General features: G+C 31.9%; 2 protein-coding genes across 3 annotated transcripts; one reads left to right on the plus strand and one right to left on the minus strand.

Annotated features, from left to right (window-relative positions):
• Positions 1 to 5,208: 5,208 nt before the first annotated feature.
• LOC107894475 (cold-responsive protein kinase 1) lies at positions 5,209 to 6,949 on the minus strand. Of its 2 annotated transcripts, none has more exons than XM_016819746.2 (4): positions 6,678 to 6,949; positions 6,501 to 6,560; positions 5,919 to 6,354; positions 5,209 to 5,842 (listed from the first exon to the last, which is right to left on the minus strand). In XM_016819746.2, exons 3-4 carry the CDS (start codon positions 6,322 to 6,324, stop codon positions 5,361 to 5,363), a joined length of 888 nt encoding a protein of 295 aa, XP_016675235.2. In that variant the 5' UTR covers positions 6,325 to 6,354; positions 6,501 to 6,560; positions 6,678 to 6,949; the 3' UTR covers positions 5,209 to 5,360. The 2 variants fall into 2 exon arrangements, with proteins under 2 accessions (XP_016675235.2, XP_040965118.1); XM_041109184.1 differs by having other exon boundaries at positions 5,931 to 6,354; positions 6,678 to 6,948.
• Positions 6,950 to 18,463: 11,514 nt separating this feature from the next.
• Positions 18,464 to 21,136, plus strand: LOC121224990 (uncharacterized; the record flags this gene model as incomplete). Its single annotated transcript, XM_041108651.1, has 10 exons — positions 18,464 to 18,601; positions 18,691 to 18,769; positions 18,885 to 19,032; positions 19,187 to 19,310; positions 19,470 to 19,638; positions 19,889 to 19,917; positions 20,046 to 20,194; positions 20,284 to 20,386; positions 20,492 to 20,705; positions 20,802 to 21,136. Coding segments are annotated over 9 exons (1,089 nt in total), but the record flags the coding sequence as incomplete, so codon positions are not given.
• Between the last annotated feature and the right edge of the window lie 2,262 nt (positions 21,137 to 23,398).

The following is a 23,398-nucleotide window of genomic DNA, read 5'->3' on the forward strand; positions in this document are numbered from 1 at the left end:
CAACAACAATTCCCACCCAATATTCTGTCGGCAACCATCTGCCACATCACATCCACGTTTACTGATTAAAATCCCTCTAAACCTCCAGATAATAGAAATGTTATCCTTTAGCTGGTAATACCTAAAAGTGTAGTGATATGGTTTCGTTGTTTGATTAGAGAAGGAAATATATATTGATATGACTAGAAAAGTGAAGCCCCATCAAGACCTGATCGCGCCAAGGCAAGTTGGCTCCTTCAAACTTATACCTATTTGGTGTCGTTAGCTAATTTAATATCTTTTTAGGTACCCGAAGCTATTAAAGTATGCTGATATGGTGTTGATGTGACATTAATAACTAATAGCATGATGACATGGGGTAGTCTTACATTTTGAATCTAAAATTTTTTTAAATTTTTTTAAAAAATAATCTATTGCCATGTGTTAAATTGTGAGATTGCCATGTGTCACAATGATATTGGTCATTAGTGTCATGTTAGCATATTTTAACAGTATTAGTCAAGTACCTAAAAAAGGTACCAAGTTTACTTGTGGTTTTCAAATTTATATATCAATTAGATCCTAAAAAAAATTTAGGTTCCGTATATATTAACCCAAAAAATTGCATAATGAATTCAAGTAATAATTAATAAAATTTCTAGAAATAAATAGATGAACATGAAAAATCAATCTTCCGAAAGTCTTAAATAAAATAGTTTAATTTTTAATGTTGATTCACAGTGCTACTTATTTAAACATGGAAATATGATTTTCCTAAATGCATTAAAAGGATCTTTTAAAAGATAAATAAACTTTTGTGCATATGCTTCACTTTTATATTCCAAGTCGGTGTATTCTTCCTATATTTCAAAAATTATAACTTCACACTCATATAATAGTCATGTATAAATGTGTGTATATATATTCAATGGATACTTTAGAAGAGAAAACAAAGAAGTTAATAGTTGACATCCGTGACCATGCTCAATCAAACAGATCTTTCTTCAAAGACAGATTAAGTGAATACAAACAAAATGAAGTTGAGGAACGGAGTCATGGGACTTTTATGACACTAGAATGATGGGGTCAAATTAAATGAAAATTTAATGTGTGTGGGTAAGGATGGTTGGGAAACATTTGCATTGAAATCATATTTTGATTATTTTATAGGTTATATTTGATGTATTATATTGGTAAGTGAATCAATGAGACATTAATAATTTTTTTTTAAATTACATAAATTTAATTTTAAAATTATTGATGGTTTATATCATAATTTTGCTGTGTATGTTATTAATAATTTTTTGTTTGTGAATGGTTCATTAGAATTTACGATTTACGAGCGTTGAGTTTAGTGATGTTTATTATGTCGCTAAGTCTTTTATGCGTTATTGGAATCATGGTAACCAGTTTGGAATGATTCCATCACTTTGATATTTACAAGTATATCTCTTCATAGGCCGGGTCGAGGCTTGAATTTAAAAAAAAAATTTAAGTCCATGCTCAAACTCGATTCACCAAAATAACTCATATCACTATTTAAAAGTAATAAAATATATTATTTTATAATAATATTTATATATTTTAAAATCTTAGCCCAAGTCCGAACTAAATTCGGCTTGGCTGACTGGGCCACTCTGCCTATGAATAGATCTGCATACAAGTGTTAGAGTTATTTTTAGATATATTTAAATTTTAAGTTGTAATAATGTTTAATTTTCTAACGTTGTGGATAATATTTAAACGAAACTTGACACTTATGGATGTCGATTTCTTTGTAAAATTAGAAAAAAAAACCCGTAGGCTTTAATTTGTAACTAATAATTTGAAGGGGAAACAGAAATTTTTATTGACTGCTCAACCCATAAGTGTCAAATTTATCTTAAAGCCACTAACAAAACCTTAATTCTAATGAGCCCCAAGCTGTGGCATATTGGTCGGGTGTTTATCTTCCCAAGAAATTGCTTGGATTCAAATCATTGTTGTAAAAAAAACCCTCAATTCTAAAACCTATAAATAGGCCTTCTAACTTCTTAGTTTTTCACAAAAACCCAAAACATTCTTCCTCTATATTTATACTATAACACTCCTAACCCGTCTCTGTCGCCAAATTAGGGTTACGAAGTGTTACTGTACAAAATAGAACCTTAAACTTTGTGATAATCCATTTTTAGTGAAATCGAAACAGTGGTTTTGGGACCACAAATCCGAGTCCGAAAAGAATTTTTTTAATATTATTTTATGGTTTAAATTATAATAGGAAAATCGTATGAAAATTTTGTTAAGAAAATTTTACCGATTACATGTTTAATTGATAAAATGACCAAATTGTATGAAATGCAAAAGTTGGGTTCTAATATCTATAAGTATCAAATAGCTCTGGAATTTAAAGTTTGAGGTCCTTATATGGAAAATAGACCATTAAGAGAAGTTAGTAGATAAGGATGATGATTCATCCATGGAAATTTAATTAAAGAAAAGGATGAAATTGGAAAGAAAAAGATAAAAAGATGATAAATAATTAAATAACCAAAAATATCATCATTGATCATCATCTTTCCAAATTTTTTTATGGAAACCCTAGCTAAGAGAAAAGCGCTCAAGCAAGCTTTCTTGGCTTAATTAGGTATGAATTCTTGTCCCCTTTTTAGTAATTTTTATGTTTCCGAGATCGTAATAGCTTAATTAAGCTATTTTGGGGATTAATTTGAAAATTTATCAAAGTTATAGGATTTTTCCATGGATGAAAATAGTTGAATTATGAAGTTTTATGGTAGAAAATGAAAGGTTGTTGATAGATAAACATCTTTTGTTAAGGGAATTTTGATGAAAATATGATTTAGGGACTAAATTGATAAGTTGTAAAATTCATGGAAAAATTGTAATTTTTGAGAAATTCATGGACTGTTATTGTTATGTGTAAAAATCGGCTAGTCTTGGAATAAGGACTAAACTGAATGAATTTCATTTTTTCGAGCCTAGGGATGAAATCGTCATTAGTTAAAAGTATAGGGGCAAAATGGTAATTTTTTGAAGATGTGAAATGGATTGAATTGATTATGAATTGTATTAAATTAATTTAAATTTACTCGTATAGATCCGGAAAGACAAAATACGGAATTGGATCGAGGAAAGGAAAAAGTATCAGATTAGTAGATTACGATTCACGAACATTTGTCAATATAAGTTCGTGTAACTTAATTGTGTAATTATATGTTCGAATTGATTTGAATGTGAATTGTGTATTGTCCATGTATATGAAATCTGATCATATATCCAAAAAATACCGGATAAATGTTAAATCTCGTTTAAATGAAAGAAATTCGATTAGATACAGGGTTCTGTTTCCCAAAATGGTAGTGGTCCTGCATATGTTCCGAACATACCGTAGCTCGAAAGAGCTTCCTGTTACAAGCCCTCTCAAGCTTCCCGTTATATAGTGTTCTTGTGAGCTTCCCGTTAAATGCTGCTCGGAGCATCCCAAACGGTTGTGACCTTACATGTGTTGTAGGCACACCGCAGCTCTTATGTGCGTCCTGTTATATGGCTCTTCGTGAGCTTACCGATTAAAGGCTGTTTGTGAGCTTCCCGTTAGTGCTTGCTTGAACTTTCCGTTATATGGCTATTTGGTGCTTCCCGTTAAGTGCTCTTCGGAGCTACCCGTTAATTGCTCTTCGTGGCTACCCGTTACAGGCTCTTTGTAAGCTTTCCGTTATATTGCCCAGATAAGCTTCATGTACAAGGCTTAATGAGCTTTCCATTATAGTGCTTGAGGGAGAGCTTTCTGTTTAAGTGCTCATAAAAACACTCCCGGATATGAATTGACGGATTTATAGTATTGTACACTTCAGGTTTACTACCCAAGTATTCATCGAGATTTCAAATGATTCAACGAATGAAATTCTGACATGAGAACATGTGAAATCAAAGTGAAACTATTATCTGTATATGCATGAAATACTTGGAAACTCGATACCTGATGAGCTCATCCTTGTTCTTGTTATTCACATGAAATACATGACTAACATGTTTGTGAGGTTATATGTGTTAGGCTAATTGCCAAATTGCTTTGGATGTATTCTTGTATGTTTATTATAAATGTAAACAAATGATAAGTAAATTTTCCGTTATATGGGCTTACTAAGCAGAGCACGTTTGGTTCGCTGTATTGGAATAGAGGCGTAATGGATTAGAGGCGTAATGGAATAGAGGTGTAATAGCAAATCAATTGTTTGGTTGAATGTAATGGAATAGAGGCGTAATAGTAATCTTGTGTTTGGTTGAATGGAATAGAGGTGTAATAGCATAATGAAAAAACTAAAATGACTAGAATACCCTTACCATAAATTTGTTTTGGTAAATGATTATTGTTATTGTTATTTAAATTTTAATAAGATTATTAATATCAATAATAAATAATTTAATCATATTTAAACATAATTATTATTAAATATATTATAAGTAAAATATATAATTTAATAAAATTCTTAATAATCAATATTCTTATATGAATTTACTCAAATCATAATATATGATACTATAAAATATAAATTAACATAATTATTATTAAATATATTATAAATAAAATATATAATTTAATAAAATTATTAATAATCAATATTCTTATATGAATTTACTCAAATCATAATATATGATACTATAAAATATAAATTAACATAATTATTATTAAATATATTATAATTAAAATATATAATTTAATAAAATTATTAATAATTAATATTCTTATATGAATTTACTCAAATCATAATATATGATACTATAAAAGATAATTTGAAATAATTAATATTAAATATATTTTAATTAAAATATATGATTTAATAAAATTTAAAATAATTACAACTAATAAATTATCTTATATGAATTTGTATAATTTAAATAATTATTATTACATATAATTTAATAATAATATATAATTTCATAAAATTCTTGATAATAAATTTTCTTATATGAATTTATACAATTTAAAATAATTAATATTAAATATAATTTAATAATGATATATAATTTCATAAAATTCTTGATAATAAATTTTCTTATATGAATTTATACAATAGATATTTAATTGAGCTTGAACTGAGAATCAAGCTACAAATTTAAAGTTTAACTCAGGCCTGCTCGGTTACACCCTAAAAAATATCAGTATATCATATAAAGCTTACTTTCAAGCACAAAATTAAAAGAGTGAATTAAAAAAGCCTAGAAATAATTTTTTGGATAACAAAATAAAAATAGCGTTTACGAGGTTGAATTCACATGAACAAAATTCACAAAAGCATAGTCCTTAACAAAAGGACACAAATTTAAAGCATGCCCCATTCATGCATCAGTGAGTAGTTAAGTGACAACATCATCATCACCATTTAAGGACGGCCATTGCAGTTACCCAATTTTTGGACCACTTCCTCCATTGATGGTCTTTCTATAGGACATTCATGAGCGCAAAGCCATGCTATTCTTGCTAGTTTAGTCGCTTCGTGTTCAAAGAACCGACCGTGAAGGTTCGAGTCTATGAAATCTTGGTACTTACGAGTTTCAGCTCCTAAACGTACCGAGCTGGTCACCTTTTGTTTACCCGAAAGGAGTTGGAGAACGAGTGTCCCGAACGCGTAAACGTCGCTCTTCTTGGTGAAAAGACCCGTGTTGGCATATTCGGGTGCGAGATAACCCATGGCAGCACTGGCTTTGAGTGAACCAAAGACAATGTCAATGGTGAGGATGTTGTGTAAGCCGGAATCTGAAAGTAGGGGATTAAACCGGTGGTCGACGAGCACTTTCTCGGCTGATATGTTTTGGTGAACGAGAGCCGGTTTGTTTACTTTGTATTCATGCAAGTATGCTATCCCTGTTGCAACAAACATGTCTAGTTAGCTAATAGGAACCACTTAAAACAAGGCAAAAAAACATAACTAGAGACCAACCTTTGGCTATACCTTTAACAATGGAAACTCTAGTAGACCAATCTAGGACTGTGCCGTCACCATCCTTTACGTCGAGATACTGTAGCAAATTTCCGTTAGGGATGAAATCATAAATGAGGAAGCACCCACCGCGTGCTTTTGAGCAACAAAATCCTCTTAACCAGACTACATTCTTGTGTTTCAACGATGCTAAAACATTCAATCCTTTCAAGAACTCGAAATCATCTGATTTACAACTAGTTTTGCTAATGCTTTTAATCACAACAGCTGATCCATCTCTAAGGAACCCTTTATATGTAGCAGCAAAGTTACTTTTTCCCAACAAATTCGACTCCGAAAAGTACTGAGTTGAAGTCTCTATTTCTTCTAAATTGAACCTAAAACTTTGCCAAATTCCACTGTCCATCTAGAGCACAACGAGGAATGCCAAATTCCACTGTCCAAACATTGTATTTTCTTAGCACAACTTGATCAGTATATAAATACAACAGTTTCAAAATCTTGTGTATCATTCAATAAAATACATCTATGGTATCAATAAAGGAAGGAAGAAAACATCATGAAATACAAACAAGATCTTACATGGATCAAATGAGAACTTCTCAATTTTTTCTAGAGGGGCATCAAGGACTCGCCCTGGCCCTGTATGGATGGATATATGTTGTGAGATTGTAATGATTTAGATATAAGGAACAGCAAACAAAGACGACATGAGCTGATGATTGAGCCGAGGGAAATGAGTAATAAAATGAAGCTTACCAAGGGGACTCATTTCATCTAAACCCTCTGAGTGCACAACTAATGCTCTTTTCATGCCAAACAGTTGTAGTGCTTTGGCCATTTTGAAGACCTACAGTCACAACTCATCTCAGTGATGAATTCAAAGGAGCAAACTATCAAATTACATAACAATGCAAGTACTTTAACATATGTCTTTAACTCTTTCGAGCAACATAGTTAAACATAAGATCACATGTATAGCACCACTCCAGTTTTAATGTGCTCAAGCAACTATGCATGTATTACTATTTTTCCTTAGTAATATCAGCAATTACTTTTATTATCAGGGAGGTTAATGGACACAATCGTGGTTACAATATCTACTACTCAACTTCCAAAAGAAAGCATGAGTCGTAATTCTAATAAAATCCTTTTACTATTTCAACGAAAAACTTAAAAGAGAAAAGGCAGAATTGTTTCGACATAAATTCGCCACAAGCATGGGGATGCAAATCATATAAACCAAAGTATGAAGTTTATGCTGTAAATTGGTATAGCCTCAAGACTTTGTATTACATCTCAATTTCGTAATGGACTCAACTAATATGATGCCAAGAGGAGCACCATTGAAAACCTAACTTGAAAGGCTAGTCTATACCCAGATATGTAAATAATAAAATTATCTTGGTAAGAGAAAATGAATGAAACAAAGGATCAAGGCCTGGGAATATAAAAGCATGAAGATATCCATATATGTAAATAATAAAATTAAACTATACCCAGATGCATCTCTTTGAAGACGATCTGCACCCCAAGCCAACATCATACGAATGCAATCAAGAGAGCCCCCTCTAGCAGCCAAATGAAGAGGAGTGCTTCCTGGGAAACTGAAAAAGCAACAAATTTTCAGTCATTTTTCCAAGCAATCATTCTATCCATCTGACAAAAAAAACCAAAATAAATACAGATACTCATGAATTAGTAACTTAACATGAATTATTATTACCCATATCGACCAGTTGATGCACAAACAAGAGCACCATTGTATAATAGGATATGTACGCATTCAGGCTGCTTCCGGCGTGCTGCTAAGTGCAAGGGAGTGGCTCCCCTCCCCTGATATCAAATCCAACAAAAGATATACATATAAGGACAAATGAAAACAGATATCTCTATCCAAATGAATCAAAAAAAAGTCAAGCAAACTTGAAAGAAACAAAAAACCACCATGAAACAGCAACAGGGCTGAGCGGATGAAGAAGAAGAAGCAGTCTACTAATGAGTGATGAAGAAGAAGCAGTTGTGGCGGCCGAGAGGAAGGAAAAGGTTATGGAATCAGAAGAAATCTGAAGAAGCAGCAGGAGGGTAAAACTGGGTAGAAGAAATCGGGAGAACTTAATACGCAGCAAAACTGAGCTTTCCTTCCGGAATAGAAATCGGTGGATTTTGAGGATTAGGTCTGTAATGTATTAGACCCGTAATAGCAATATGAACCAAATAAAGGATTAAAGGGGGATTAAGTGGGGCCTACCGATTAGGGGTGTAATGGCTATGCCAATACACCCAACCAAACATGCTGTAAGTGCTTATTCAGTTGTATTTCCTCTGGTTTATATTTCTCGGAGGCTCATTGGGTTGGAAGCTTGGCGGAGATCACTCACACTATCCACCAGCCCATTTCCGGTACAAGTATGAAACTAATTTTGGTTATAATGGCATGTATAGGTTAACTTGGCCATTGATGACATATACATATTTTGGTTGTAAATAGCCATTTAAAGGGATATGTTTAGTATGTTTTGATGTGTAAATAGTCTTAATATACTTAATGTGTGTTTGAAATGATCAAATGATGGTAAGTACATGATGAATGGATCAAGATGGCATATTTGATAAAATATGCATATATGTGAATTTCATCAATTAGGTAAGATAGAGTTTATGAATACATGTAATGAAAATATCATCCATATGACTTGGTTTTGGCTTGGTTTAAAGGTCTTGTATTGGATTGAGAATGTGTTTAAGTGATAATGTAGGTGGAAGGCAAGAATGGGTGAGAAATAGGGCTTAGAAATGGTCTTATTTTGTCCACACGTGCAGAGACACGGGCATGTGTCTTAGCCGTGTGTGACACATGGCCTAGCATATAGGCTTGTGTTCTAGCCGTGTGTCCTCTGCATCTTAAAAATTCAAAACAGAATGCTTAGGAATTTTTACATGGCCTGGCACACAGGCGTGTGACTTGGCTGTGTAACCCTTACACTTAAATGTATTGCAAGTCAGAGAGTTACACGGGCTGGGGACACGGCCGTGTGCCCTATTTCAAATACCCCACGGTCTAAGACACGGGTGTGTCACTTGGTCGTGTGAGCCATATGGCCTGACCACACGGGCGTGTGACCCTTGCACTTTGGAAAATTTTAAAATTTCACAAAAAAATTCTTCGAGTTTTCGATTTAGTCCCGATTCAATTCTAAAGTGAAATTTGAGCCTCGAGGGCTCTCATAAGGGACTTTACGAATAAAATCTGACATTAATGTTAAAGGATAATATGAAATGCCTGTATTTAATCTGTTTATTTTGATTATACTTCATAACCCTGTTTCGACGACGGATACGGGTTAGGGGTGTTACAAACTTCAAATCAGAACAATAATTCAACTTAAGTATAAATTTTTAATAACTCATTACAATTATAGTAAACATACACATTTGGGCCTAAAATTGAGCTTTCGTGCCCTAAAAATAAATTAAAAATGATTAGGGATCATTTTGAGTAAATCAAAAATTTTTAGGAAAAACCTGAAAAATTGAGAAAGCAAGGGTCATACGACCGTGTGGCCAGACTGTGTGACATAGCTCAGACTATATAGACATTCAAAGTAGGGAGACGCAGCCGTGTCCCAGCCCATGTATCTGCCCATGTGTGTAATCGAAATAGGGTCACATCGCTGTGTCGCAGGCTGTGTGCTAAATCGTGTGACAAAATGTTTTGAGACACACACCTGTATCGTAGGCTGTATGAAACCTGCCCTTAAAATATAAATGACACACGATCGTGTGTGGCACATGACCATGTGACAGCTCGTGTCCCAGGCCTTGTACTCCAAATTTAGCCTTTAAAACAAGCCATTTCAAAACCTATACTTGCATACCAAAACACACATTTCATATACACATTCATATGACCAAAACACACCTTAAACACATACAAAACATACCAATTCAACCAACCTATATGTTCTAACCAATATGTCATTCAAAGGCACCACATTTCAAACACTTATCCTAAATCAATTTAACATCATAAGTTCAATCATTTAACATGCTTCAAATATACCAAATACCCACATCTAAAAACATTTCAATCAACCATTTCCTTTCTAATTTGAAAAGGCCATGCACAACCATTAACATCTTATAAATACACTTCATATACAAACCATCAACAAAAGCATTAAGGCACACCAAGGCTTGGCACAATCCAATACATACCAAATAGACATACAACCCTATACATGCCACTTATAACCATTTCAGTATATTCAAAAGCTACCAAAGTGGATTGACAGATAGCGTGATCGTGCTTCGACAACGATTCCAATCATTCAAGCTTTGCGTTGATTTACAAAACAAAGAAAACAACTATATAAGCAACTAGTGCTTAGTAAGCTCATATAAAGGAACTTAAACTTACCAATTGCATTAAATTAAGCAACCATGAGTAATTCCATTTAGTCATAGACCAAATTTCTTTTTCCTATACACCATAACTCACAAGGTTAGTAGGTGAAGCAATGCATATATAAATCCAACCCAATCAAGGCATATAACATATCAAGTATTTCAATTTCATCATTCATCTATCATATGACTACCTTATACCTTATACCTTCATTTTCTTTTAACTATACTTATTTATATTCTATATCCTTATTTAAAATCATAGATCATTTCATATAGTCATATACTCTGTAAAGCTTTAATACCTGTTCATATCATGAAAAGAATTACACTATATAAACCATTCGTCCGCATAATTAAAATGTTACCTTTTCAATCCAAATACATCAAAACAACCTCAATTTTAAAGGGATTTTCATACCATAAATCACATTTATTCAAAGTACCAATCCATATATGTAACTAAGAAACTCATTATAATATATTTCACTTACCAATACTATAAATATGCCATAATATGTAAGCATATAAATAGGTTGTAATTCCATTTATTTCATAACAACATTTCATCAATATAAAAGTACTCACATGTAAACAAATAGTTCATTGAACATTTAACACTTTCTAATATCTTGTAAATGCATCAACATTTAAACACATAAGTAAACCGTAAATTTCATTAACATTTAGCTCGATGAACTAAGTAATTTGACTTGGATACTCGGGTAATTACACCAAACCAGAGGCATTATAGATGTATAACAGAGGCACCAAAGTGCAGATAGAGGCACAAATCCCGTACAAGCGCGCATACTAACCCTATTGGCATGCCAATCATATCCTACGTGATTACTATGTTCAACCGAGCTTCACACTTAAATTCATTACTCAAATACATTTCCATCATTCAGAGGCATTTCATCCTTTTCGTACACATACCATAATTTCATTACTTCCATATATTTAATATGCAACCTCAAAAAATACTACTATCAATTTCTCGACTTCATATGTAATAATTTGCAATATTCCAATATATATGTAAATATGTAAATAACCAATAAAATTTCACATATATATCAGCAACTAAGTAGAAACAATAGTGTAATCACAATTAACTGACATTTACATAACAACTCACTAGGAACTTACCTTAATCAAAGTAAACATTTAAAGAGGCAATCTATAATTCCTGATCACCAAATACAATTTCACCAATCATATTAATAATTGTTCACATATCCTTTAATTTGATTAATTTCTCTAGTTGATCCGTAATAATAATAATAATTTATCACACCTTTATCAATTTAATTTAAACATAGCATAAATATCTATTTACATTCATCCAAAACAGAAAATAATGATTTCAATCCTTATATGAACTTACCTCGACAAATACAGTTGTAAAAACGAAGTCGACGACTAATCCGACATATAGCTTTTCCTCAGTTTAGATCCTTTTGACTCATTTTGTGATCTAAATAATATTTTTTTCACTCAATTAAACCATTAAAATAAATAATTTAACTTATAACCCTTATTAATGAGAAATTTATAAAATTACCCCTAATATTTTATCTTTTATACAATTTAGTTTCTAAACCCGAAACTTGCAAATTTACCATTTTTAGCTAAAATTAATGTTAGCCGATTTTTACATAGTCTCATAACAACCCATATTTATCATCAATTCACAATATATTCATTTAATTTTACCATTTTCATAATTAAGTCCCTATACTTTAAAATCATAAAAGAATACTTAACAAAATATGCCTATTTGACAACCAAGCTTAAGAATCTACCATAAATTTCAAAAACATACCAAATTCAGCCACGACATAATCTATAACATTTAATAGTTTTACAAATTGACCATCGGGTTAACCAGATTAAACTATTACGAGTTCAAAAGCATAAAAATAATTAAAAACGAATCTAAATCACATACCATGCATCATAACAAACTTGGCCGAACCTCTAACTCACAAAGTGGTGTGTTTTCTTCTTATTTTTGGCGGTGATGAACTTTTGAAGGTGATAACATATTTTGGTTTCTTTTAATTTTTGTTTTATTTATGAATTTACAATTTTAACCTTTAAAACATCCAAAATGTTCCTAATTAAAACCCACCAATCGTCCATCACCACCTAAATAGATATATTTACAATATAAAACCTTCAATTCATGGTTTCATAGCCATTTAGCACAATTAAACTAATAGAGACTAACTTTTGCAACTTATACTATTTAGTCCTTTTCACTTAATTAACTATCTAAATATTAAAATTTCTTAACCAAATTTTAATACGACCTTAATAACACTCTACAAATATTTAATAAAATATTTACGGGATTGGTTTATAGAAACGAGGTCCTGATACCTCAATTTCTAAAACCACTTGCCTTTTGAAGCATACCACTTAAACTTAATTATTCATTTAATTAACAAAAAATAATTAAATCAAATTTAGACGTAATTTGATAATTTACTCGTAAATATTAAATAATAATATTTACAAACTCACTCGTCAAATTTGTGGCCGAAAACCACCATTTTCAATACAATTGAAAAACGGGCTGTTAAATATACTGTCCTAAATACCCAAATATTTCTAAATTCTAATTTTCAATTATATTCTAATGATTACTCATTCTTTGAGATCTGAATAAGAACAACAACATTGGAGTATTCTCTTATGGTTTGAGGTCACAGTAATATGGAACTAAATTTGTCTAACAATAAAACATGTCATTAGTTAACACAAGCCAGTTTCTATCATGCAAGCCAAGTCAGGAAAGTTATTTTCGTGTTGGCATTCATATATGATTTGATTGAATGATGGATACTTGAGATTCATATGTTTCATGTAATACCTCATACCCAACCCAATCGCTGGGTCCGAGCTACAGGATGCCACATTCGTTGTCGAAGCAATTGCAATCAATTATATTCAAATTATACCATTAAACATTTAAATCAGGGTAAAACATGCATATGATACAATATAAAATCATCTTCGAGTCTTACATAAGCTTACGAAATCTCTTTTGCTAACCCGAGGTTGAATTAAGACCTAATTATAAAATTTGCAAAATATCAGGTTAACGTCGTGATTTCAGGGGTTTCTCGTTGCGACGCAACTCATTGACTAGGTCTCAGCGCGATATGATCGTGTGTTTTCAAATGGTCCAAAATGGTACCAACAAGCTTCACCTAGAAAGCAAATTCATCTCAATCATTTCCTATTTCAGCCAAATATACCATTCCCAAATCTACATTTCTAACATATCTTACCATATATGCATTGAAATACATAAACATACTTTTTTAATTTATGCAGTTATGGAAATTTACAAACTTCTACTAAATTTTCATACGCATACATATATAGATCACAAATATGACAACATTTTAAGCAATCCAACTAAGTGCCAAACTCTAATACAAAAACCAATCCATTTGACCATTCTCCAATTACCATTTTCTAACATTAAAAACGAACATGATCACACATTATGTAAAAACCGACTCAACTTAGGTACATGTCATATATTTAACAAAATGAGACTACAAACATTGTTGAGTCGAGGATCACTGGTTGGATGCTAGATCACACTTCGGAACTTCAGGATTTACTTATACCTACACATGGAGAAAACAAATCGTACGCTAAGCAATAAAGCTCAGTGGTATTTCCATGATGCGAGTCATTATCAAGTTTAAATCAATTGCATATATTCAATTCAAGTTTAATTCATAGCCAATTCTCATGCAATTTCATGCCAAAAGCTTCCGTTACCATATAAACATGCATATAATCATTTTTACACATCTATTCACTATGTATTTACCCAAACTTACCATTTCTCACTCATTTCACAAACTGCTTATGACACATTTGGTTCATTGTAATGGAATAGGGCTGTAATGGGATAGCCATTATGTGAAAAAGGAATAGGGCTGTAATGGAATTGAATAGGCATAATAGTGATTTGGTTGGATGGAATGGAATGAGTATTATAATAGTATTCATGCATTTGGTTGAGAGGAATAGATATGGAATAAATCACAAATGATAATTTTACCTTTAGAAATAAAAAATATTTTAAATATATTATACTATATTGTAAAAATATTTAAATTGAATTATATTTTTCATTAAATTAAATAATTACTAATAATAAAAATATAATTATATAATAATTTATATAATAATTTTTTTATTTTTAATATTCATTATATAAATGTTTTGATAAAAATATTATATAAATGCATATTATTACTCCATTCACCCCACCATAGCCTGCTCCCAAGCTCTACCACTTCCTCTGATCTTCACCGCACCATTATTACTTGACCATCACCCTAAAATCACTACCACCATTTGTTTCGCTTCATCATTCTCACCACACTAACCCAACGATTCAAAAGCCTCCATTACCTGAAATCAAACCCAAATACCAAATTGATCAAACTTACAACACCATCAGTCATAACGATTTAAAAAATGAAGAGAATAGAGAAGCAAAGAAAAAGAAAAAAGGTGAAAGAGATGACCTTTAAAACTAACAACCCCAGCAGCTAGAATGAAATGAATTTCAAGCTTTTCTGAATTAACCCAAAGAAAATATTCTATAATTTTAGGATTTACTAAATCCTCACCGCTAAAATTGGTTAAAGCTACTAACCCATTAACCAAAATGTGAAATCGATAGTTACCTAGATCCAATCTCAATTAATTGAATCGAAGGAAATGGAGACGTACCATGTGTGTCCCTAGATCTTTAACATTGAAGATGTATTTTCACGGCAAACTGAAAACCTTAGCGGTGTGGTAGATTTGAGGCAGACCAGGAAGGAGCGTTCTAGCACAGAGCAAAAAGTCCAACTAGAAGAGAGATGGGAATTGGGTGAACGAGTTGGAGATAAATCGATGATTCTCAACCACGAAATCTGGGGAGACACCACTGTTACGACAGAACCGACGAGTGAACAAATACAGGGTAAAATTGTCTGGGACAAAATTTTGCTATTACATCTGTTATTGAATAGGCTATTCTTAGCCCCTTTCATTGAATGATGATTCGGTAAATCAGAAGAATGGGAAAGGAATAGTCATTCGGCTGAATGAAGAGAACAGTGAACCAAACTACAACCCCACTGTTCATCCAAGAATAAAGAGGGAATAGCTATTCCATTCCCCTCAACCAAACGTGAAGTTAATCAATTCATATTGTCATCTATAGGCACATATACTTATTCATTTACCGTCATCAACATATATACACATATACTCAATTTCATCTCAGCATTTCAATCCTTTTTTAGCCTATTGGCTCATTAATACTCAATCGACCCTTGGGGCTTGTTTTCAACTCATTTTGCGTGATCTTTCACAAGCTATCGTATATCACATTTCAACTACATTTCATTTCATATATCATATAGCTTATTCATGTTTTTATAAACCCATTAACTAGACACGGACTTAGAACGAATAAACGAACTTGTCACCCCGGGTTTTTCGGGAATGATGACTTTGAAATATGTACATATTATCACCTGAGATGCCCGAAAATGATGTTTTCTATCAATATTTGTCCTTATGGCATGCCAATTATATCCAACCCAGTCTGAACAACTAATAGGGTAACCAATTTTCCAATTTCGTTATATGATTGAATTCACATTTCATCATTCTAATTTCATCATCATTTTACCAATTCATCATACCATATAACATATTTCAATTCCATTTTATATCACATATCAATCATGTCATGCTACTTTCTATTCTATTCAATTTAGTCCACAATTTCGGTATTCGACTCTAATCATAGTAATTCTATTCAAACAACCATTATGTACTCACCTCATTACTAAATCATGCAATTTAATATGAATATGCAATAATTAATTTGATCTCGAATCATAGAAATACAAATTGAAATCTTGTGTCACTCATCGTTGACTATCACTTTTCATTTCCCTCTTGATGGTCTAGTATCGTATTTAGCTACGAATAATAATTCAAAAAATACACAATATCAATTTTCATCCTATTCACATTCAAATATAAAGCCAATCATATTTTACATTTTATTCAATTTAGTCCTTAAACTCGGGATAAGCATTACTTTCATTATATAGCTTTAGATTAAAATTTGATTTGACATTTACTCACTAGGGACTTTATACTTTTTATTCCTAACATAATTTCATAGCATGTTTTCATTTTATTCAATTTCGTCTTTAATGTAACAAAGTTAACAACTAAGCTTATTAAGCTTTACATTTTAGTCCTTTTCATAGTTTAAGCTAAATTTTTATCAATTTCAAGCCCTAATTCCTCAAATTATCAACAATGAAAACTTATCAAAATTTTAACAATTGAACAAATTGATACACGAGCTAGCTAAATCAAGCTCCCATGACCATAAATCTATAACATCAAAGAAAAATGGATAGTGACTTGGAAATAAATGGTCGAATGTTTGAATACCTAAAGCTTCCTCCTTTCATTTTTCCTTTGCTTCAATGGTTTTGGGGAAGAAGATGATGATATTTCATCTTTCTTCCCACGTTAGTTGTTATTTATACTATATTTAACTTTTAATTAATCTTAATTAACAAACTTAATTATGTTTTATTTAATTCACTAATTACTTAAGCTTAATGACATCCATCATTACCATCCACCAACACCTATTTAAAATTTATCTATTAACCATTTTGGTCCTTTAGATAATTACTATCTAAGTCCCTAAGCCATTTCCTAATTAAAAATCTATAGCGATTGGAATTTTATAATTTAGTCCTTGGGCTTTAATTAACCATTTTTCGGCTAAATTACTTAACCAAATTTCAATATATTTTAATATTAACTTATTAAATATTCATATTTAATATTTGCGAACTCGGCTTACAGAAATAGGGTTTTGAAATCACATTTTCTGACACCACTGGAAATTGAGTTGTTTCTTTTCATCTCTCATTCGTGAAGCAATAATAATGTTGGAAGATGTAGAGTTGCTGACAGGGATTTTAATGGAAAATCTTCCAATAACAGAATGTTTTAAGCACAACCTAGAGGTTCCTTTATCGAGCGTCTGAAATAAGTATCAACCTTAAATTCGATTTCCAAGGGCTTCAGATTAAGTTCATATTATGTATATCCCATAGTTATTTAATTTTAAAACAAATGGAAAATATAGTTAGGTTTTCTATCCTTTTGGCCTTTCTATATAAGGCGTGTAAAGTGGGGATGAGGAAGTAAATGTCTATCTTGTGATTTTACAATCGTGAGGGAGGTATCAACTTTTGTGGATTGCACCTATCCCTTTTGAGAATCAAAGTTTCCTCTTGTTAAAAGGTAAAATTAAAAGAATACATTATAAAATCTAATATGTTTTAAATGCTTTATATATGTACTGACATTGTATATTTTAATAAGTGGTTCGAGCATCATGACCATACAACTTACTGAAAAGAAGATATCTTAGTGATACGAGCAAATATTTATGTTGAATGAAATGATTTGATAATTTGTGTTTTATATTGTTAAGTTTACTTTAATTAATATCATCTTAGAGTATGTTTGGTTGGGTGTATTGGCATAGCCAATACACCCCTAATCGGTGGGCCCACTTAATCCCACGTTTGGTTGGGTGTATTGCCCTAATACGGGCCTATTACGTTACGTACGCAATCCTCATTTTCTCTGCTTCAACGCTGATTTTCCAATCCCTTCCAAAAGAAAGGATTAGCTAATCGGTGTCTGTTTTACCCTTCCCAGCAGAAATCGTTCTCCCCACCCTCTCCCTCTCCCTCTCCCTCTCCCTCCCAACATCAACAGAAGTTGCCACCGAACCAAACCTCCACCCGCTCAGATCTTTCGCCGACTTTCATCTTGGCATCTTTCACCAACATCAACAGAAGCGGCAAGTGCTTCTTCTCTTTTTTTACTTAATTTGGATTTTTAATTTTCTTCCTCATGATTGTTTTGTTGACAAAAAACAGATTTGTGTTCTTCAACTATGGTGGGTTTTGTCTGTTGAAATTAGGGTTTTTTTGGGGATAAATTATCAATTCTCCTGCATTATCATTCTATCTTGTATATTGTAGGCTTAATTTGCATTAGACTCTTCCTATATAAAACTCAATGTGTCGGTTTCGTTTGTTGATCTTTTTGTTTTCCTTTTCCATCTTCAGCAATTTGGGCAGCCACAGTGGTTGACTATCAAAGGGCACTCACATTTTGTTAAAAGGGTGAGCATTTTTCTAGTTTCCTAAACTCTCCACATACGGTTCTATTGATGTAAGCTAATTAAAAGTATAATCCAATTCAATGAAATCAGGTTAGTGAAATGCTGGAGACTAAAGGTTGTCAATTTAAACTTGGTTGTGAAGTACAATCTGTTTTGCCTGCTGATAATGGTGAGTGCTTGCCTCGAAAATCATCCATCTTTCAATATTTACCAGGAAAAATATGACTTTTTCATATCAGATTTTACAGACCCCTGAGGATAGTTGTGTATAAATGGATTGACAGGTACCACCATGGTCTGTGGAGATGGTTTTCAAGAAACTTACAATGGATGCATAATGGCTGTTGATGCTCCCACTGCCCTAAAATTATTAGGAAATCAAGCAACATTTGAAGAAACAAGAGTACTGGGTGCTTTCCAATATGCTACCAGGTACTAAAATTTGTACTCCCTCGTTGATCTGTTTGCCTTCGAACGTCTCAAAATTAATATGCAAGTATAATCTAATCTATTTTGCACGTTCTTTAGTTTATTTAAAGTGAGCTACTAAAATTCATGAAATCTAATCAATTGTTTCTGTTGGCAGTGATATTTTCCTTCACCGGGATAGTACTTTAATGCCACAAAACAAATCAGCTTGGAGTGCATTGAATTTTCTCAATAGTAGCAAAAATAATGCATTCTTAACATACTGGCTCAATGCATTACAGGTATGTCAAAAAATTAAGTTTGCTAATATTGTCTAACATCTAGGGAAGCATAGAAGATTCTTGTCAGATACCATTTATTTCATCAGAATTACTAAAATACTTGGTTGTTTATCCAGTTATAACTTGAGTAATGCTGAGTGGTTCTTATTCTTTTTACAGTATATTGGGAAAACAAGTGAGCCATTTTTTGTGACTGTCAATCCAGACCATACCCCGAAGAATACCTTGCTTAAGTGGTCGACTAGCCATGCAATTCCCTCTGTTGCTGCATCAAAAGCTTCACTTGAGCTTGGTCAGATTCAGGGGAAGAGAGGAATCTGGTTCTGTGGTGAGATCCTCATGAAATTAGTTAACATTTTGGACCAAAATTTTGGGGAGAAGTAAATTATCAAGGGATGAAACTAGCTCTTTTAGTTCTCTTCCACTAGCTATAGATTTGTGAAGTATTATTGCTACTGTTATGGTGCTGTGCTTTTATATTTCTTGTGTTCTAAAACCTTCATTAGCTGTCATTATAAGATAATAAAACACGATGTCAACTGCCTCTCGTCTGAGTATCTGTTTTACAATTATTTCAGGCTATGACTTCAATCAGGATGAACTAAAGGTACCTCTACCTAGTAATTTCTGCTTATTTTCAACTCTTAACAAGCAAGATAAATTCCTTTAGTTTAGGCTGCAATGAAAGTACAAGAATCCACAAAGCATGTTTCTAAGGTGCTCTTTTTTTCTCAGGCTGGTATGGATGCTGCACATGGTATCTTGGGAAAGCATTCTTCTGTTCTGCACAGTCCAAAGAATATGTCACCCTCTTTCATGGAAACAACGGCACGCCTCTTTGTTACTAAATTCTTTCAACAATATATATCTATGGGCTGCGTAACGTGAGTTCTTAAATATAATCACTCAATGTTAGTTCACTGCATGTTTTTCTACTTGAATTTGACACAATTGACCATGTGGCTATCATCAGTTTCTTAGAGGAAGGAGGCAGAATTTTCACTTTCAAAGGAAACATGGAAAAGTGTCCTCTTAAAACAGTTCTGAAAGTGCATAATCCTCAGTTTTACTGGAGGGTACACACCATACATTACTTAATTCTTAATTCAGTTGGATTACTTGTTAATATTAAACTCTATTGTCACCTTTGCTTATGAGCATTATATGTGCTTTCCCTCCAGATCATGAAAGAAGCTGATATAGGCCTTGCAGATGCATATATCCATGGAGATTTTTCTTTTCTTGATGAAACTGAAGGCCTTCTTAATCTTTCTGTTCCTATACATACAATAGAAATTAGGTTTGTTATGATTTATCATAATCTTCATTGATAACTTTGCAGATTCTTGTTGCCAATAAAGAGAACTCAGCTGCCTCAGGATCGAATAAAAGAAGGTTCATTATAAGCTTGAAGAAGAATCTAGATTGCAATACTGGTAGAATCCATAAATAAAACCGGTTTATTAAGCATGGACATTTATTTGGTTGCAGGACTTGGTGGTCACCTGCTCTGTTAACAGCTAGTATATCATCTGCAAAGTATTTTGTGAAGCATCTCTTAAGACAAAATACTATTACACAAGCTCGTAGGAACATTTCTCGTGTTGTTTGTGCAGCTATGCCATCAAGAAGAAGGACGAAATCGAGAGAGTTGCCAAGGCCAATCGTTGAGGAATTGGTAGGACTTTGCATAAACCATGGCAGTGGACACTTCTGTTTTTTATTCAGTACTTTATAAGTTACCTATTTTGTGTTCCGAACATAATATGAATGTTCCGTTATTTAAGTTGAGATGTTATTGAAGAAAGCATATCCTGTTTTGGTTATATATGTTGTACTTATTTTGCCATGGTTTGAAGCTGTTGAGTTCATCTTTGCTGCAAACAAAGAGATGAGAGTGCTTGATGTGGTTGTTTTGACCACATTAAATCGCCCTGCCTGTTGCTGATAATTAGTACTTAAAAAAGAGACAATTAAAGGAAGAAATCAAATTGAGTTTTTCCAATTATTGAGCAGATGAAATTATACAAGTCTTTCAAAAATATTGTTTTGAATTTCTAACCCAGCCAATAGAAGCAAAGAAAAAAATATTAATTGGAGCAATTGTACAAACTTCTATTTGAAGTTAAATACAAAGGCCGTAACACTATTGAAATCAAGCCTTTCAACCTGCATTAACAATGGAAGAGAATGCAGTTCATCAACGTCAAATTTTATATGTTTTATGAACATGATTCTCTCTATCTACAGATAAAGAAAATTTTTTTTGGAACTTTATACTACAAAAGTCGATTTAATAATCCCCGTTCTAATACTGCTTATGTTGTTTGGCTTGTTTCAGTTGGAAATATAATTTATTAGTTATAATTATTTTAAATTTTATTAAATCATATATTTTAATTAAAATATATTTAATATTAATTATTTCAAATTTTCTTTATAGTATCATATATTATGATTTGAGTAAATTCATATAAGAATATTAATTATTAAGAATTTTATTAAATTATATATTTTAATTATAATATATTTAATAATAATTATGTTACTTTATATTTTACAGTATCATATATTATGATTTGAGTAAATTCATATAAGAATATTAATTATTAAGAATTTTATTAAATTATATATTTTAATTATAATATATTTAATAATAATTATGTTTAAATATGATTAAATTATTTATTATTGATATTAATAATCTTATTAAAATTTAAATAACAATAACAATAATAATTTACCAAAACAAATTTCTGCTAATTATAAGAATTTTATTAAATTATATATTATTAATTAAAATATATTTAATAATAATTATGTTTAAATATGATTAAAATATTTATTACTGATAATAATAATCTTATTAAAATTTAAATAACAATAACAATAATCATTTACCAAAACAATTTTATGCTAAGGGTATTCTAGTCATTTTAGTTTTTTCCATTATGCTATTACACCTCTATTCCATTCAACCAAACACAAGATTACTATTACGCCTCTATTCCATTACATTCAACCAAACAGTGGATTAGCTATTACACCTCTAATCCAATACACCTCTAATCCCAATACACCTCTAATCCAATACACCTCTAATCCAATACAGCGAACCAAACGCACCCTTATAGTGAAATTTAAATGCAACACTTTTATTATTTTTACAATTCGTGTAGATGTCATATCAAGTAGAAGAGATTGTAGTCATAATACCATTGAGGCATGTGTGCACAATCATGTTTTTAAGGTGTGCATGTTGCTTATATGTTTTTTTTTGCATCAGTGGGATTTACAAAAGTTTGGGATGGCACAATAAATTCTGACAGATTTAGAAAAGAGGAATGATTATCATCCTACATATTTGCGTCCTAATCAGAGCATAATTGGGCCATTAGATACGCCGGGCACGACGCACATTGGGCTAATTGTCTTTCACATAGGCCACAGGTTGCATTAATTGAGGATGGTAATTTTTCAATATTTGTGATTTATAGGAAACTGTTTAGGGCTAACGATAAATCATATATGTATTGATCGGGATAGGTTCATAGACATCAAATTTAAAATCCAATTTCACAATGTTGAAGGCAGAACTGGGAAGTACAAGCCTAATATGTCGTAAGAGGCCAAGCTATAGGTGGGAATAATCTATTATTGTGTTGTCGTAAAGCTGAGTCGATGGTGAAACTGTTGAAACCGGACAACATAGCCAAGGTTGAGACAAAGGTTGAGGTTGAGGTCTAGGCAGAGGCATTCTTTTTGAAGTTGCCCTAGTTATCGTACGTATGGAACTTGATGAATGTCCCGACTTTACATATATAGAGATCAATCCTAGATCATGAATGAAGATATGTTGCATTAACCAGACGAATAATATTTTTTTTTGTTATTTTGTTGTAATCTTCAACTAAATGATTGTATGTATGAATATTAGGGTTTAAGATGAGAATTTTAGAATTTAGGATTTAGGATATTAGAGTTTATGCAAATGAATATTAAATTACGTATTTTAATTAGATATATTGATTGGTCTAATTTAAAATCATCCTTTTTTTTCTTCAAATTTTATTAACTCATCTTGACAT

Source organism: Gossypium hirsutum, chromosome D13, assembly GCF_007990345.1.
Source record: "Gossypium hirsutum isolate 1008001.06 chromosome D13, Gossypium_hirsutum_v2.1, whole genome shotgun sequence".
Taxonomy (NCBI): domain Eukaryota; kingdom Viridiplantae; phylum Streptophyta; class Magnoliopsida; order Malvales; family Malvaceae; genus Gossypium; species Gossypium hirsutum.

What these genes read in the sequence shown, in the direction of transcription:
- LOC107894475 (XM_016819746.2), bottom strand. Translation starts at nt 6,324, where the DNA reads ATGGACAGTGGAATTTGGCAAAGTTTTAGGTTCAATTTAGAAGAAATA. An exon ending in TGTTAAAGGTATAGCCAAAG is followed by an intron (nt 5,843 to 5,918) that starts GTTGGTCTCTAG and finishes TTGTTGCAACAG; the next exon opens with GGATAGCATACTTGCATGAA.